At 43.5% G+C, this 19,354-nt stretch overlaps 1 protein-coding gene across 1 annotated transcript in view; it reads right to left on the bottom strand.

The window, feature by feature from the left end:
• RYK (receptor like tyrosine kinase) overlaps positions 1 to 19,354 on the bottom strand; it is a 1,434,429-nt gene that overhangs the window by 863,841 nt on the left and 551,234 nt on the right. The window contains exon 4 of the mRNA XM_044070454.1: positions 4,955 to 5,089. Within this exon, the coding sequence (XP_043926389.1) occupies positions 4,955 to 5,089 (135 nt within the window). The remainder of the gene's footprint in view (positions 1 to 4,954; positions 5,090 to 19,354) is intronic.

Below are 19,354 nucleotides of genomic sequence, written 5' to 3'. Positions count from 1 at the left end.
CCAGAGGAACCCTTTTGGTTGCCTACACATCAGAGGTCAGAATCTGGCCAGTCTCCAGCTCAATCCTCCAACAAAAAGGGAGGAGATGGTACTTGTGGAGAGCTCAGTATAGGGTTACCATAATTGTTATGTAAGAGAGGACGAAAAAATATGTGCTGCTACCAGCACATATTTTGTCCTCTTAGGTTGAAGAGGAAAAAAAGGGGGGTCTGTGTTTGGAGATTTTTGATTGGCCCGTATGCAGGTATACGAGCCAATCAAAACCTCTAACAGCGGACCCTCTTCTGGTCAATGCGGAACATCAAGCAGTTCCGCATTGAACAGAGCTCCGTTTTTTGATTGGCTCATATACCGGTATACGAGCCAATCAAAACCTCACACAGCGGACCCTCTTCTGTTCAATGCGGAACATCAAGCAGTTCCGCATTGAACAGAGCTCCACTTTTTGATTGGCCCGTATACCGGTATATGAGCCAATCAAAACCTCACACAGCGGATCCTCTTCTGTTCAATGCGGAACATCAAGCAGTTCCGCACTGAACAGATCTCTTTTTGACTGGCTCGTATACGAGCCAATCAAAAACGCGCACTGCGGACCCTCTTCAGTTCAATGCGGAACATATCAAGCTGTTCCACATTGAACAGAGCTCCACTTTTTGATTGGCTCATATACCAGTATACTAGCCAATCAAAAACGTGCACAGTGGACCCTCTTCTGTTCAATGCAGAACATCAAGCAGTTCCGCATTGAACAGAGCTCCGTTTTTTGATTAGCTCGTATGAGCCAATCAAAAAAAAAAAAAGCGGAGGAAAGACTCCTTAATAGGGATGTCTGTTTTTTGAAAATTCTGCGATAAAACCCTGACAAATCGCAGAGTTTTCAAAAACCGGCCGGACAGAAGCCCAAAAAAGAGGATGTGTCTGGGGAAACCCGGATGTATGCTAACCTTAAGTATAACCATTCCCAGCAAACTGTCCTTTGATGAAACTACATTACATAGTTTGATGCCAAACACCGTAGATGGGAGTCCACATCCCTGCACAAGCAGGCTAGCACCTTACTCTGCACCAGATCATCTGTTTCACTGTTGAAATTTACATTTCTACATCATCTGCCTCCACACATACACCCCCACACACAAACACGCACGCTTTACTTAGGTGAATGAATCCCATCCTCAAGGAAATATCACATACAGCTTACTAACTTCAGACATGCCGCCCAGCCCCAACGTTGGAAAATTTTCAGAGCAGGAGCACTGTTAATATGCTAAAATGTACACAAAGTAGAACCATTACCTCCCTACCAGTTTTACTGCCATTGTCAATTAGCTGCATTAAGACTGGAAACACTTCCCATCCAACCCAATACCATATTCATGGGTGACTAACTGGAAATCATATATGACACAAACCTACAGGCAACACAGACTTTTGGATTTTGTAAACACAAACTCCTTGGACCAGACTGTCAATATACCAATCAGAGGAGCAACCATACTGGAACTAGTGTAATGTCTTCTCTGGTAAAGTCAGACCACAAAATGGTCTCCTTTGAAGTACAAATAAAACCTGAAACCACAGCTAACCCTAGAATATTCAGAACTACTCTAAGGCTAACTTCCTATTAAGTGATAACCTGACAAAATGTAAAGCCTCCATAAAACCCGTGAACACTTCTGCCTAAGCAAAACTGTTCACAGAAACCCTATGCAAGCATGTTATTAGCTGCTTAGAGGCAGCTGTAGCCACCAGGAAGAAGTACAGAACAAACTCAGAAAATAAGCTGACCTGGTGGAATTACATCAATAGGCTGTATAACAGAAGGAAGAAAATCAAGGCAAAAATTAGGAGATGCAGCACCCAACAAAATAAAAGCGCTGTCAAACTAAACAAACAACTCGGAGGACAAAAAGTCTACCAATGCCAAATTTTGAGGTAAATTCTGAATCCCAGGCCAAGGACAACCACAAGGCATTCTTTAGCTATGTCAACAACCTCAAAGGCAATACATAATTGTGTGCAGAGCTCATTGCAAATGGAGCCACCTACACTGAGCCAGAAGATAACAGTAAACCTACTGGCTGACAAACTGTGTTCCAACTTTACCCCTCACTCTGCCTCAACCTTCCCTCAGAAAATACCATCAAATATAACTCCCCCTGCTATTACTAGGGAACAGGTCCTTAATGCTCTCTCTAAGGCCAATAGCACTGTATCAATGGGCCCAGACAATATCCCAGAATGCCTTCTAAATAACATGAAACATGACCTACCAGGCCCTTTAAAATTGCCATTTAACTGTAGCCTAAAAACAGGCTTCATGCCTCATGAATGGAGAACAGCAACAGTCATCCATCTGCTCAAAGGTGGGCCATGTACAGACCCTGGAAACTACAGACCCACAAGTCTCACTAGTCTTGTATGCAAAGCCATGGAAAGATTAATCATGGAAATGATGAATAATTACACAGGAAACCTCCAAACACTGGACCCAACCCAATTTTTTTTCAACAAGGGCAGGTCATGCCTACTCAACCTGGTGGTCTTCTTTGATACGGTCACCAAAGCAATGGATGAGGGCAAAATAGTTCACACTGCCTACCTTGACCTGGCCAAAGCATATGACACCGTACCCAACTCGGACATTGCTGACAAACCCCTGATGGATAGCCAGCTGGCTCACACACAGGACCCAGTTAAAACTGGGAGTCCTCTTCTACAAAGAGGCCAGTCACAATCGGAGTCTCTCAGGGATCGGTCTTGGGACCACTCCTTTTTGGCGTTCACTTCTCTGAAGTCAAGGCCAATGTCAGTGGCCTCTGGCTGACTAAATATGCAGATGATTGCAAATGAGGAGCTATCATTGAATCCCGTACTGACAAATGTTCTCCAGGAAGGGCTGATACAGAAACAACTGTGTCACAGAAATGGACTAAAACTAAATGCCAAGAAATGCATAATAGTAGTATCCATCGGGAAGTCATCCGCCCTGGTGACTATCACATTAACAACACACCCGTAAAACATGACACAGTAGTTACGGACTTGGGGACACACAGGCAGTAATCTAGCCTTTGACCATCACTTGTCGACAGTAGTGAGGAAATCATTCTGTGTTGTGCAATTTATAAACAAAAATATGGCATCTAGGTCCAAGGAAGTCATTGTTCGACTGTATTTGGCATTCATGAGACCTACCATTGAGTACAATACCCCCTTTGGTATGTACCTAACCAGGCACATCCACCACTTGGAATGTCCACAGAGGTTCCTTTCTAAAAGGATACAGCATGTAAGTAACTTGTCCTATGCAGACCGACTCAAGGCCCTATCCTTGTATTCTGTCTCCTGCAAGCTGTTGAGGGGAGATATATGCCTGGCATACAAGGCATTGTCGGACCCCACTCTGATGGATCAACTGCATATCTGCAAAGCAAACAGCACCAGAATTATCCCATTACCCATTATAAAGACTTCAACCTTGCCTGTGATATAAACAGGACCTGCTGGAGAGACAGGCATGTATCCCAGAGAATACCCCTTAACTGGAACAGGCTCCCCATTTATGTAAAGCAGAGTTTCTCCCTAACCAAATTCAAGTGTAACTTGGGCAGTTGGATGGGGAACACAAAATTCATCACTGATTTGGCACCTCTGTTCTAATGGTTCAACAACCAAGGCCCTGCTTGTAAATGTTACACCTTCCAAGCCCTCGCCCCTGCTTACACTTATCAAGGGTACCAGATCTCGTTTAAGATTTGGGATGCATGGTTAGGCTTAAAAAGATCCTTGAAGTTGTTAGCCTAGTAAACACCTACAAATCTATTTCTGGATGCTTCCCCTTTCTAACATAACTAACATGTACACATGAATCCCGTAAGCCATTTATATTAATTGCTTTGTAAGTAAACAATGTGTCCTGTAATTACTAGAAGACTATGGGGGTACTAGCAACAAGCTCCAACACCCATGGCAAACAAAGAGTTTAGTTACGAGAGACAATGACAGCAGCCCTGTACAAGGAATAACTTAACTCTGACATATACCGATTTATTTCATATTATAACCAAGTAACACTTCTAACAGAACACCTACTAGTTAAGGGGTGATGAACCAGAAATGCACCATTTTCACTGGCCTTTTACAAGTTTTCAGACTATTAGTAAAGACATTTTATGATTAAACTTGGCTACTATTCACCTTTAAGATGCAAAATTCCATTCAAGGAATAAACCTACTCTTGAAGAAATAGCTAGTATAGTGAAACTGTACTTATCAGACCACACTTCAAAACTCGAATGAGTGATGACGTTTTCTCTACATTAAGAAATCTTCTTAAGGAGCTCAAAACACTGTATACAGAGTTTAAAAACTCACTTTTTACCCACCTAAGCAATGAAGCCACATGCAAATGCTACAGGGACAATGGTTAACCTATCACAGTGCCAACTACACTTATCGTAGATGTACATTGAAGTTGCCATGCATGACTGTTGCATCACACATGAATGCTTTGCTTAGTTACATGTAACTCGTTTCAATTTATGCTCTACATTTTTGCTACTGTTCTCGGGACATGGTTGAAAAGGGTCTTTGGACCAGCCCACTTACACTGTTAAACATAAATAAATAAAATTAAACTGAATTATTAATGGCTGCTATTAGTGGTCAACACTGTGACTAACCATCACACACGTTCATCATCAGAAAGTGCAAATGGAACTACACTCACAGAACTCAGTCCTAAACAAACTGCAATAACTGTTGCTTTCATACCGTTTCACAAAAATTGGGTCGGTATCAAGAATGTGACCACTGCCATATTATCACATGCTCTATCCACTAGCATAAAAAAACTGTATAGGTAAGAATTCAACCATAGAGTTAGAAACGTATAACTAAACATACATCAAGAAGGTCAGAATGACAAAAAAATTACTGTTTTACTTACTTTTATAGCACATTTTCCGACGTTTGAAATTAAGGACTGTGATATTTTTTGAGTTGTTAACTGTCAGGTTAAGCTGCATGGTAATAGAGACCTCTGCATCAAATCGCTTTGTGCAGGAGAGATCCACCTGGAACACTGTAAGTTGACAGATAAAAATCAGTTAAAAAAAGGATAACTGTACTTAAAGCAACAACTCTTTCCTAAAAATCAGAGTAGCAAGGGAGTGTACTCCACAGAGATATATTCTCACTCCAGAAAAACATAAGCAAAACAAAAAACAGATGGCTACAGAGATAAGATTCAGCATTCAAGGCCACCTACATTTCCAGATGGGTAGAAATTTATCCATGAGAAAGTACAGTTGTGCCCAACTTATAATCAGTGTTGCAGTACTGATTCTTGGGTTTTCCTGCCATCCAAAAGCCCAACACTGGCCCAATTTCAAGACTGTCTACATCATCCCTAGCTGATCTGGACATCAGGGTATATGAAAGGTGTCCGGCGGTGCCATCGTCTGGTCTTTCTAAGCAGTGAATGAGCAGTCTGATGCCTGAGGACATCACAACCTCCCCAGTTGTCTGAATTTAAGTGAGAAGGAGGAAAAACATAGAAGAATGGAGATAAGAGGACTACTTGCAGAAAAAATTCCACTATCCCTTGCACTCAGCAAGGGGGAGACAAGTGGTCAGCAGACACAGGAGTTGGAGTTTGGGAGTACGCACTGCAACACGGATCTACTCGACCATCTGCAGCTATGGTAAGTAGGCCACAACAGTACTATGTTCTTTGTAGTCACTGTTGCAGTACTGATTCTTGGGAGGACTCCCACAGCTAAAAGTTGGGTGTCATCTGTATGACCTTAGGAAATATGATTTTGCATGACGGCAGTAGTGAAACCTGCTCTAGCCCTGGAGGCAATGACTAGGTTACAATGCTTTATAAAGGTGTGCACAGAGTTCCATGTGGCTGACTCTAGCATTGCCTGGTTGATGACTCCTTTGAGAAAAGCAGTGGTAGATGCCCCATATGTCTGGTGGAGTTGTCTTTAATATGCTGAGGTAAATCATTTCCATAGTGGGAGTAGCAGAACTTAATGCAGTTAGATGCCCATTTTGAAAGGGTTTATTTGGAGACAGGCTTGTTCTGTTTACCCCCTGTGAAAGCCACCAGTAACTTGTGCTGCTCTATTAGGTTTTTTTGTCCTGTCTAGATACAATCTGATCTGCCTGTGCAGAACCAGGGAGTAGAGGGCTTGCACTGCCCTGTTCTGTGGATTTGGGAAGAAGACTGGTTTGGTGGACAGCTTGGTTTAAAGTTCGTTCTGACACCACCTTAGGCATAAAGGATGGGTTTGTTCTGAGGGTGACCTTATCCCTGTGGAAGACAGTGAAAGATTCTTTACACATGAGGGCTGGTATGTCAAACTCTCCTAGCTGATGTAACACCTGCAGAAAAGCAGTCTTCCAGATGAGCATCTTTAGACAGGCAGTGGCAGCAGGTTCAAAGGAGGACAAGGTTAGTTATTCTAATACACAGTTTTGATCCCATGCTGAAATAAGGTTCTTTCCGAGTGGTCTCAAGTGAATCACTCCTTTTAGAAAATATTTTATGTGGGGGTGCAAGAAAATAACTGGAGCACTGTGTAGGCAAGCCAAAATTGCAGATGCATGTACCTTAATGTTGAAATAGGATTTCACTAAAGACACCTGACAGTTAGTGCAAGACTGAATTAGCCTGAGAAGGTTAGGGATTTTGATGTGACATCAGGCAGAAAATGTTTTCCATTTTCCCTGGTAAGATTTCCTGGTACTGAGCTTCCTTGTGTCCCTTAGAATGGAAAGCACGGTTTTGAGATAGGATGAATTCCTTGGTGTCGAAACCCAATCCTCCAGGTTTGCTAGGTCAGGGTGGAAGACAGATCCTTTGGCTTGGCTGAGATCTATTTTCTGCAGTAGGGTACAGAATCTCCCCTCACTGAGTGTCAGGAGGAAGGAGAACCAGTGTTGCCAGAAGGGGACCACTGGGATCATGCTGGGTGTATTCAACCCTGAGTTTTGTCGGTACCCCTGGAATCAGGGGTAAAGGGCAGAAACTCGTACAGAAATCAGTTTGTCCATGTGAAGGAGAATGCATCTATTCACCAAGTCCTGGAGCAGAACTTCTGCAGTAGTCTGGTGTGGTAGTTAAGTCTGGGAGGACCCCTCACCCTTCAGCATGCACTCATTAAGGTCTAAAAGGATGCTGCTTACACAACCTGCCAGGGTATTGTTCTGACCTGGAACGTAAGAAGCTATGAGGGTTAGCTTTATTTCTTGAGTCAGCATCCAAATTTTTCAGAAAAGGCTACACAGAGGGTAGGACAGAGATCCCCCTTAGTAGTTAATGTACCACATCACGGTGGTGTTATTTGTCCAGATTTGCAGTATCCCTGGGCTTGAGTTCTTTTGAAATGTTTTTATGGCTAAATAGACTACATGTACAACCTTTTGATTTGTATGCAATTTTCTCTGCTGAGGACACTGAATACCTTGCACTTTCAGGGAACCTAAGTGGGCCTACAAAGCAGTTTCTGAACTCTCTGTGGTGATGATCTTATTTGCTTCTGGTAAAGAGAAATTCACCCTGTGTTCCTCTGTATAGTGGTGTTCTACCATAGGAGTTCCTTTTTCAGGCATGGAAAGAGAGGCAGTAGGGTTTCAAAGTGTTGGGAACACAGTTGCCAAGCATTTTGCAGCAATCAGTGAAGTTTCCTCATGTGTAACTTTGCAACTAGGATCACGAGAATAAAGGATGTCATGTAGCCCAATATCCTTAGGGATTCTCTTGCAGTGATGAATTGCTTTGGAAGCAGACTGGTTAGGTACACTGTTAAGAAAGTAATCTTGTCTTGGGGAAGTAAGACTTTCTGTTGAATCAAACCTATGAGAGATATCAGAAAGAGGATCCCTGATTGAGGAAGAGTTTGAGATTTTTGAAGATTTAAGGTGAGACCTACTTTCTGAAGACAGTCTGCTTTGTCCTGCAAGGCTTGTAGGGTTCTCTGATGTGGATCGTCCCTGAATGAGACAAGTCATCTAAGCAGGAGTTAAGTATGAACCCTAGATTTCTGCAAAGTGCTTTCAAGAGCTAGACGTTTTGTGAAAACTCTGGGATTAGTACATCGCACAAATGGTAAAGCACAGAACTGGAAGCAAAAACCTGTTGCTATAAACAGTTTGTACCTTCTGTGACTCTCTGGTATGGTGACATGGAGGAAGCATGTTTTACATCTACAGTGACCATGAAGTCATACTGGAAGACCACAGACAGTAGATTTTGCAACATACGCATTTTGAAGTTTGGGATGTTGAGAAACTTGTTTAGCTTTGAGATGACCTCCAGGTCTCCTCCTTTCTTGGAACTAGAAAAATCCTTTAGTAGAATCCCCTTCCCTCTTGTCATTGAGGGACAAGCTGGACAGATCACTGGAAGTAGTTCTCAGAGGATGGGTGGTAAGAGGCTTTCCTGCGCTTTTGGAAGCTCTGAAATGCCCAAGAAAGGCAGGATTTCTCTTTAATGGATGCAGTACCCACTTCTATGATGCTGAGAACCCACTGATGGTTTTCCACTGGGTTAGGAAGGAGGACAGTCTTCCAGCCAGAAGAGCTGGAGGAGGGTGGTGGGAAGGGGTATGGGAGGCTGGGGAGAACATAGTCTCAAGTTGGTCTCTGTGCTGGGTGGGCTCTCTGGAGCTCCCTGCTCTGTGCGACTGTTCTGGCTGTCATATCCTGGATTGTCTAGGTCTTTTACCACTGGAAGGTTTCCTCTTGTCTTGTCTAAGCAGAAAAGGCCAAGGTTTATAAGGGTAAGTCCTACTGTACTTTGGTGTCAGAGACAGGTACAATTCTTTCACAGTTTTGATTTGCTTTCCTTTTTTTCATCCAGCTTCTCAATACTTGTTCAGCTGGAGAACCAAAAAGAAATTCCTTGACTAATGGGGCATCCTGTAGTTCAGCCTTTACCTAATCTGACAGGGGCCGAGTCCTGAGTCATGCATCTCGGCATATGTCAGAACCTGTGGCAGCTGCTCTACAAGAAGCATCTAAGGCATTATAGACTCATTTTAACAATCCACTTTCCTTGTCGTTAAGAATACCTTTTGTGGATTCAGTGGAGACGACAGAAAGGTCAGCCTTTGGGTTTTTGTAAAACTGCTTGTGAGATTTAAGCACGCTCTAAAGCCTGCCTGGTTTCCAAGGGATACAGAATAAGGGTGCAAAGCGATGTCTTCAAAGACATCATTCAATACAATGTGAACAGGAGGAATAGCCAGTGGTCTAGGTGAAGGAAAGAATAGTTGTGTAACATCTTACCATAACCATAGATGTCCTTCTCTTCCATTTTGCAGTATTCTAGGTGTGGGATTTCATGCCCTCAGGCAACTTGTACATCGGCTCCTACATAAAAGCTTCAGCTTTGCTGTTGCAGTGTGCCTGGGAAGTCACACATAGGGCCATAAACCAGGGGCCTTAAATGTGATGTCTGTACGCACAATCCTGAGAACTTGAAGGCCAGCAGGAGGAATGCCAGTTTCCAGGTGTGTGACTTGGAGACCTACTGTAATGTAGGTAGTACAGGTAAGGAATAGGTGAGCGTGAAGGAAAACTGCAACATGGAAGAGAAGGACATCTATGGTTATGGTAAGATTTTACAAAACTATTCTATGTCCTCCTATTCCTATGTTGCAGTATTCTAGATGTGGGAGCGTACCACAGCTTATGCAAATGAGAGGGTCGTGGTAGATGAAGAGGGTTCTATAAGACCTTGCAGGATTGCCTGGAGAATCCTGTCCTACCTCTAGAAACTTAGTCCACTTTGCAATGCTTGGTGAAAATGTGGATAGTGGCCCAAGTGGCTGCTTCCAAAATGGATGCTGTGTCTAGGCCCTTCATGAAGGCCCTTGAGGTGGCCACAGCTCTAGTGGAATGGGCCTTTATTCCCCCTGGGGGTTCCTTTCCATGGTGGAAGTAGCAGAAGCAAATAGCTTTCCTGATCCAGCATGTGATGGTTTGATTGGAGACCACTTTGCCCAGGGCTCTGGGGTGGAAGTAGACAAAGAGCTGGTTAGTCTTCCTGATAGTCTTGGTCATGTTCAGGTAAAACCTAAGTTGTCTGTGCAGGGAGTGCAGTATCTTCTCCCCTGCGTTAGAGGGTGATGGGAAGAAGGTGGGTAGATGAATGGATTTGGTTAAGAGAGAGGTCATTGACCGTCTTAGGCATAAAGGAAGGGTTGATCGCAGGGACACCCTGTCTTTGTGGAAGACTGTGTAGGGGGGGCAAGCCATCAAGGCCTGCAATTCTGACACTTGTGACTGATGGGATAGCCACCAGCAGGCCAGTCTTCCATGTGCACATCTGTAAGAAAGAAGGCCCAGCCGGTTCAAAGGGGTGCTCGGTTAATTTCTCTAAGATGTAGTTAAGGTCCCAAGGCGGTGAGATAGGTTTCCTAGGTGGTCTCATGTGCAAGACCCCTTTAAGGAAGAGCTTTACATCGACCCTGGCAAGCAAGGGGGGTTCCAGGGGCAGGCAAGCTGATATGGCAGAGAGGTGTACACTTTTACAGAAGAAGAAAGCCCACTCGTTATCAACTGACACAGGTAATTTGGAACCGGGGAACCTCAGTGGAGCTGGGGTCTCTTCCCTTGGTCAGACACCATATTGCAAATCTTTCCCACTTAGCCAGGTAAGATTTTCTGGTGGCAGGTTTCCTTGCCTCCCTTAAGACTGAAAGCACGTCCTCTGAGTAGTGGTGTCTGAAAGGGATCAAAAGTTTAACACCCACAGAATCAGACACAACATCTGTAAGTGTGGGTGTAGGAGAGTTCCTTTGCCTTGTGTCAGTAGGTCCACCTTGTAGGGTAACTTGAAGTGACTGCCCTTGGCTAGTTTGTGAAGTAGGGGGAACCAGTGCTGCCTTGGCCAGTAGGGAGTCACTAACAAGATTTTTGGTTTGTCCTTCTGAATTTTCAGGAGGACTTTCTGAATCAGTGGGAATGGGGGGAAGGCATAAAGGAAATTCCCCTCCCAAGGGAAGCTGAAAGCGTCCACGCTCCATGCTAGGGGGGAGTGGGTTTTTGAGCAGAAGTTCTGCAGTTGCCTGTTCTGGGGAGAGGCAAACAGGTCTATTTGTGGAGCACCCCACCGGTGGACTATGTATAAGACCACCTCCCTTGCTCAGCATCCATTCAGATGAGGAGGTCCTGCTCAAGAGATCTGATTGGTGGTTGTCCTGTGAGGGAATGTAGGCCGCTTGCAGGACTAAGTTGAGACGAGAGCCTAAGTTCCATATCAGCAGGGACAATCTGCACAGCTGATAGGCCTTTGTTCCTCTCTGTTTGTTGAGGTACCACATCACAGTAGTGTTGTCGGTGACAATATGGAGCAGCCCTGGAACCAGAAAGGGGGGGGGGGGCGGTGAAAGTCTTTAGAGCTAAGAATACTGCTGCAATTTCCCTGATATTGATGTGTTTGGCCTGAAGAGGGATGCCACTTTTCTTGAATCTTGCAAGAGGCTAGAGTTGCTCCCCAACCTGAATCTGAGGCATCTGTATGCATCACTTGGGTTGGGGTGGGTGGTTGTAGTGGGAGCCCTGGGTTCAGTTGCACTTGCTGGATCCACCAACTGATTTCTGTTTTCAGAGAGGGAAGAAGGGGGATGCCCTGCTCTAGGGAATGGAGGTGTTGGGACCAGGTGTTCTTCAGGAACCACTGTAACTTGCGCGTGTGCATTCTTGCCAGTGGTAGCATGAGGATGGCCGCTGCCATTAAACCCAGGAGATGAGGAAATTGCCTTGCCGTCACCTTTTGGGATAGCAGAGCTTCCTGGAAGTGGGAAGTCAAAGAAAGAACCTTGTCCTGAGGTAGAAAGGCCTTCATTGTCTGTTCTGATTCTGCAGTCTAGGAAAATTGTCTCCTGGCTTGGGATCAGACAGGACTTGGGGAGATTGATTTTGAATCCTAGGTTCTGCAGAAGGGACATGGTGAAATGTAGATGCTTCAATACAGCATCCCTGGAGTCTGCCAGTATCAGGATGTCATCCAGATAAGGGTAAATCTGTATACCTAGAGTTCTGCAGAAGGCAATGGCTGGAGCCAGGCACTTTGTAAAGACTCGGGGGGGGTGTGGATAAAGGGCAAGGTAGTAAATTGGAAATGAGAGGCAGGTCCAGAGAAATGCAGGAATTGTCTGTGGGAATTCCTGATGGGTATGTGCAGGTAGGCCTCCTTTAGGTCTAGGGTGGCCATGAATGCCTTGGCTGGAATGAGGGGCAGCAGAGTGGGAAGAGAGAGCATTTTGAAAGAAGGAACCTGAAGATGGAGGTTTAGGAAGGACAGGTCTAAGATGGATCTCCAGGGGTCGTCTTCTTTGGAGAAAACCCCTTCCCTTCCTGTCCTGGAGGGACAGGTTCTATGGTGCCTAGATTTAAAAGGTCTGCCAGAACTTGTGGTATGAGATGAGCCTGTTTTTTGGGGGTGAGAGGAATGTCTCTTCTGGGTGGCTTCTCTTTCTAGGATAAGAAGTACCCTTTTTGAATAATGTTTAAGACCCATTGGTCTGAAGTGATGGACTGCCAAAGGGGAAGACAGTGGGAAAGGCGGGCTGAGAGGGGAAGGTGGGCAAGGCAGTTGCGCATTACTGGGACCTCCTCTGTCCTGAAAGGGCCATAGGGATTGATGAGGTGGAGCAGAGGATCTGGAGTTGGTAGGTCTTCTAGCCCCTCTCCTGGACCTGGAAGAGGAGGAGGAGGGCTGAGGAGTACGTCTCACAAAGGTAGCCTTAGCAGGGTAGTGTCTATAATACTTGGGGATGGATGACACCAGCAGGTGCTTGATGTCCTGGAGTTCTTTGCTTTTTTCTTGTAGATTTTTAAAAAGGTCAGCAGACTGTTTGCCAAAAAGCACATTGTGGTCCAGAGGGGCAGACAAGTTCTTAGACTTGAAATCCTCTGGGAGGTTCTGGAGTCTTAGCCATGAGTATCTCCTGAGGGCTGAAGCAGATGCTGCAGACCTGGTGGATGCTTCTGCAGCATCGTAGCTGCAAATGATGGAATGCCTGGCTACCTGTTGTGCCAAGGAAAGTTTGGCTGAGATGTCTGTCTTGATGAGACTGTCAGGCAAGGATGCTAGTGTGCAGGAGGCTTGAGAGACCAAGTCTAATGCATACTTTGTCATGTGGGTCTGACAATTTATGGCTCTGAAAGCCAAAGCTGAAGACGTGTATATATACCTTCTTCCCCATCCTATCCATGTACTTGCTGTCTTTGCCAGTGGGCAGTAGGGAGGCAGAGGGCAGCAGTCTAGATTGCTTATCTGCAGTGGTGGCAATAACAGTTGGGTCCGCAAAGGGTGGGTTGACCAGGGATTTTTGGTCCTCTGGTACTTTGTAGAAATGGTCAGGACATTTAGGGGACAGAGGCTGGGAGTAAGAGGCTTTGGAAGCAGCACTGAAGGCATCCAAGTAAACAGGCAGAACAGGAGGAACTGCTGAAGGGGAGGGGGATTTCACTTGCAGCAGCTCAAAGTACCTTTTTTGGGTGTCTGCCATTTGGGACGTATCCCATTTAAAGTAATCCATCTTAGTGATGGTCTCACCAAATGTAATGTCCTCTGGGGGAGAATCCTCCATCCACAGATTCCTCATCAGGAGAGCAATATTCCTGGAGGAAGGCGAACTAGGAAACATAAGAAATGGACTCTTCTGAAGATGAGAAGGAAGGATCATGTTGTTCTTCTCCGACTTGAGGGGTCGTGGATGGGAGGGAAGACGCAGAGGCAGGCCTAGGGCTCAGAAGAGGCAGGGTGGAGGTGGCTGAGGCCTGCATGAGAGAAGAGGTGAAGGCCTGCCAATCCGGTGTGACTTCTGAAGAGGTGGAGATATGTTTAGTTTTTTGCTTCTTTTTGGCCAGGGAGGAAATAGAGAACAAGGCCTGGCATCGGGTTTGGACAGTAACACATCCGAAGTCTGGACCCCTGCCGGAGGTACCACTGAAACTGGGTCCCCCTCAATATCGACAGTTGTCTATGTCTGGATAAGCTCTGTGGATGTGCTTGGTTGCCGGCTGCGAAACAGCTTCCACAAGGGACTTCGCTGCAGTCGACGTGTCCTCCGAGCGCGCCTCAACCCCCAGAACAGCAGTTGGCGGTGTGTAGGTGAGCAGAGTGGCAGGCGAAGAAGGTCTAGGAACCTTGGCCTTCTTGCTTGAGAGTTCAGGTGCAGCCTCCAATGTAGGATCCATCCTAAGGGCTAATCGCTTAAGCCGCTGGTTCTCCAGGTAGAGGTTTAACATGGCTAAACGGCTGCACAAGGTCTTGGGCAAACAATTGACAAACAGCGCAGGAGGAGTGACCATGTTCCCAGCCTAGGCAAAAAAAACACCTGTCATGGGCATCTTTATGGGGTATCTGGCGCCCGCATTGGCAATTTCCCTTTTTCCCTGACATCAGCTAAAGGCTACAACAACCAAGCGTCGGCAAGAACAATCGTGAAAAATAAGAAAATTAGAAACCCAACGGGTCACTTATCTTAGGATACGACATCTGTGGAGAAGCGACCGTACGATGCGAATGTCATCTGTGGCTGAAAAGTTCTGAGGATTGTGCGTGCAGACATCACATTTAAGGCCCCTGGTTTATGGCCCTACATGTGACATCCCACACCCACTGCAACAGCCAAGCTGAAGCTTTTGTATAGGAGCCGACGTAGAAGTCGCCTGAGGGCATGAAATCTCACACCTAGAATACTGCAACATAGGAATAGAAGGACATCTTAGCAGTTTCCTTGTTGTGTGTCTGAGCCTGTAAGAACTGCTTACTTTTCCAAATGAAAGACTCCCTCATTATATTCAGGGTATCCCTGAAGGAAAGGCCCTCTGGGGGGAAGTGAGGGTGTCAGAGTTCAAGTCTAGGTAAGTTTGTGGTGGCAAGTGGACAGAGTAAGACAATTCCTCCTAATCCACTCTTCCCGAAAAGCTACTTTCCTGCTCCCTTTAGATGGGGACACCTCCATAGTGGGAGAATGAGAGGGCTCTCTAAATCTCATAAATGCCATATACTCATGTGCTATCTTAAGGAAGTCTTCGGCTTTGGTCTGTTAAGTGGACGGAGGTGGAGGCAATGAAAAAGTGGTTCACTTCGGTTTAGGTGTCCATTTAAAAGGGGTGCCCTGAGGTTGTGGTCAATCGACTTCACTAGTCGAGAAAGAAAGGGCATCTCTCTCAACACCTATGTTACTGATGTCAGATGCTGAGGCCTGCTGAGCAACCTCTGACCCAAATGACATGGGTGCCATGGTAGGACCTGCAGGTGGTCTGGAGATCATGGCAGCCTCCCAAGTGGTAGTGACAGGGGGTTCAGGCCTAGGAGTCACCAGACAAGGTGGTTGCAAAGGTGTCTCACCTGGGTTAGTCACCTTATGACCTCGAGTTGGAGTTTTCTCAGTATGTCAGGGTCCTTGGCCTTCTTGTCATTCCGTTTTTTGGAATGATACTAACCAACAACGAAGTCTGTGGAGGCCCTATGGCAGTAGTGGATTGCACCACCACCAGGATAGGCAAAGAGGAACACTCCATATGAGCAGTTACTGCTGTGGCCCTACATTTAGAGTTTTCATACAGAATTTTGCACATTCAGAACAGTTACAAGCAACATGCTGATACACCAACCAGAACAGACAAAACAATTGAAACCCTTTATGTGGTATTTGCTTCCCACACTTCAAGCAAATGATGACTTTTCTGAACATTAATTTAGAAGAAAAATTTCCCCAATGGGGTACTTATCTGATGGGAAGTAAAAGTTCTCTGGAAAAAAATGAGCTAAACGATGGACTGCAAGCGTGATTAACACAAATGAAGTGCATCCAACCTCACAGCTAGAAAGAACCGAAGATGGCACAGATGGACACCATCCAAACATCGGACTTCGGACAGCCATCAGTTAAAGATAATGTAAAAACTCTGGAAAATCAGGCCAGTCAGAAGCTTATGCATGACAAAAAGGCTGGAAGAATAAACAAGTCCTTACAGCACTGCATTACACACAGCTTTCCCACCTTCCAATGGTAATGAGACACCTAAGCACAGGAAACATGGCAATAGAAAATGATTTAGGTGACAGACTCAGCAGTGACATGAATGCTATCAGCATTTCTATCACAGAAATGACTTCTCTACATAGCTCAAGCTTAAATTACTCCGGCTCTGTCACAAAAACAAGTTATGTATTTACCACAATGCTACATCTGTAATCATGTCCACCTATCATTGGCACCACTAGCTCCTCAAGCTGGCTGCTTCCCTCCCTAGCTCACATAAAGCTTTCCAGTTAAGTAAAATATGGAGAGATACCATCATGATACAGCATAAGCCCAGCAAGATAAAGACAGATAATGTAGTGGTACAAAGTGTTTGATAGCCATATGCCAAGGAATTGCTGAATAGGACAGCTAAACATAGGCTGGTTGCACTTGGCCTTAAAAAGTTGTTGGCTGGCAAATATTGCTGAAAATGGATACAATTCTTACAGATCTAGTTTACAGGAGCTACATATAGAACATCTGTTTTAGGAAATTACCACAAATGTAGATATATGAGTACTTTCACTCTAGCAGTCACCACCACTGGGAGCCTGACATTTGGTCTAATTACCCGAGATCTCTTCCACAACAGGCTTTGTCTGACTCCGTCCTACTGCCAAGCAAGTATATCAGTGGTATTAAGACGGGCTCTGTCTAGCACAATTTTCATATCTTTTCTTATTTTAACTGCTGCATATAGAAGAGTGATCTTCCAAAAACAATCCTATGTCCCAAAATTTATAATACGGTACCCTTCTGCCACGTTTTTGTCAGGAGCATCTCCATTAGCTAAAACAACTGCATCTTTACTACGACTTCTCTTTGCTTCTTTCTTCTGAACAAATCTGGAGCAAAGACACTATGTGCCCTTTCTGTTAACAGATCCTGTTATGGAATACCGGTTCAAGTGCTTATTTATACTTTCAAATTTTTATACTTTCATGAAATTAATGCAGCCTGTTCCTTCTAGTTTCTCTGATACAGTAGAAAAATCCTCAGGTTTTCTCAGTGTGTTATGTCTGCTAGCCCTACTATTTTTGAAACAGTTCTTGAGAAGCTTCATAGTCGGCTATTTCCTTCATTTCATCTTTTGATTTCTGCAGTTTTATCATTTAAATAGCTACTTAAAGCTCTTTTCATTGTTTCCAGCTTTTTGTCATTTGATTGTACTTCTCTCCAGTGTCTTGCTTATTTTAAACATCTCTGAATGCATTCGATTTATTTTTTCCTCTAAATTACTGGAAGCTATCTCCTATACTGATGCATAAATACTGTTTTTACTGAAGACACTTCAGAGTTTTTTTTTCCTTCTCTTTTTCCAGTTGATTGTCCAGAAAAGTTCTTCAGAAATTATATAGACTTTCTAGAAACGAGACATATATATAGTCTGTACTAAGACTTTCAGACAATTCTAAGCACTAGAGTGTTGCTTTACTAAATAAATCTTTCAGATATAATTTTTAAAGTAAATGGCCCTGACTCTGATGATATAGTGCTGAGTTCAATCTTTTACTTATCATTATAACCTAATATATACTACTTCATAAAAAATATGTTCTAACCTTTAAGACAAGGGGTATAGCATAAGTAGATAGGTATACACCTTTAAATGATGATGATCTAACTACAACTATTAATGTGTCAGACTCATATGTAGGTACTAAGCAGTCATTTAAATGGTTTCTTCCTGCCTCAAGGAGGAGTATTAGGACAGACCAGGGGAAAGTTACTGGCTACACTTACATTTGCTGAGATTAACAGTGAAAGTGTCAAAGTTGCAACTCTGACATACAGTGGAAGTTTATTTCGGCAATGAGGGATTTGCCGGGATATAAATTTTTCATGTGTATTATAGAAGCAGTTGCAGAGTAAAGGTCTCTGAACGAATCAGTAAAATTTCTTATATCACACTTCCAAAGACCACCACGGCTATTTCCAACGTTTTTACTTTTATTCCATTAATATGAAAAGACAGAGCAATATAAAAGCTTTTCGTAAGCGCTTTCGGGTATTAACATACCCTTCTTCAGACAAATGGTTAAAAATGTCTTGGCAATCACAAATAGTCAGAAAAGGCGCCAAAAATTCACCTTAAAGACACATACCCTATATTCACCATGAGATGTCAATATATGCACTTCACAATACTCTTCATTTTATATCTATATAATAACATATCTAACTGTGACCTACATATTTTTCACAGCATAAACAATCATATACATAATAATTTTCATTAAAATAAACATTTCATGTAATTAATAATCATTGAATAGTGCTCACATCTTATTAAAATTCATGTATATAATAGAAATAAAAAAGAAAAATCTATGTAAATCTATAAAAATGAAAATAAAAATATAAATATACTTACGTATATAAACATCCATTATTATTCAAGACTGTTATATACCATTGAATATGTATCAGCCTCAATGGTCTATTTATATACAAAAATATATAATAATAATATTAATAGTCTATTATTTGGGAAGGGCTTAAATGATAGAATAACCCTCAAGCCATTCCTTAGAGATAGGCCACTAAGACGCACTAAAAATAGGATTTCAATTCCAACAAATAATAGACTATTAATATTATATATTTTTGTATATAAATAGACAGTTGAAGCTGATACATATTCAATGGTATATAACAGTCTTGAATAATGGATGTTTATATACATAAGTATATTTATATTTTTATTTTCATTTTTACAGATTTACATAGATTTTTATTTTTTATTTTTATTATATAAATTATGGGCTCATCCTAAGCATACACTATGCTTATGAAAGCTGAGGGATTTTTTTTTGCAAGTCTTTCTTCTTTCCGTTGTTGCAATCACCACAAGAGAGACAGTCTTGCACAACTACACGAGATCATTTTTAAGCAGGTGGCTTAAGATGATTTAAGATTTCTGAAAATTAAGTATAGGTCCTAAGGAATTGGTGTCCCTGAATGGTAGTCTTAAGTAAGATGCATCCTTAAAGAAAGCTGCACTGACCACTGCTACACCCAAGGATGGCATGTGCTGACCTTGCTGAAAGTTAGGAGTGCTGACGGATTTAAAATGGAGGAGAAATTCAAGACCTGCTCAAACTGCTCAGCAAAGTGCCTTAAGACATATTCTAGGGGTATCTAACTTAAGGTCAGGCTGTCCACTGCATGAATCTTCCATTTTTCTTTGTTTAACTAGAGGAAGGCTTCCGCAAGGAAACCGGGATCTTTATGACCCTTGGCTTAAATTTGGAACTACTGTAACCCATTAAAAATTGGAGAAGCCA

This window comes from Protopterus annectens, chromosome 4.part1 (genome assembly GCF_019279795.1).
Source record: "Protopterus annectens isolate FY-2018-M chromosome 4.part1, PAN1.0, whole genome shotgun sequence".
Lineage (NCBI taxonomy): Eukaryota > Metazoa > Chordata > Ceratodontiformes > Protopteridae > Protopterus > Protopterus annectens.
This window is presented reverse-complemented; position numbering and strand designations above follow the sequence as displayed.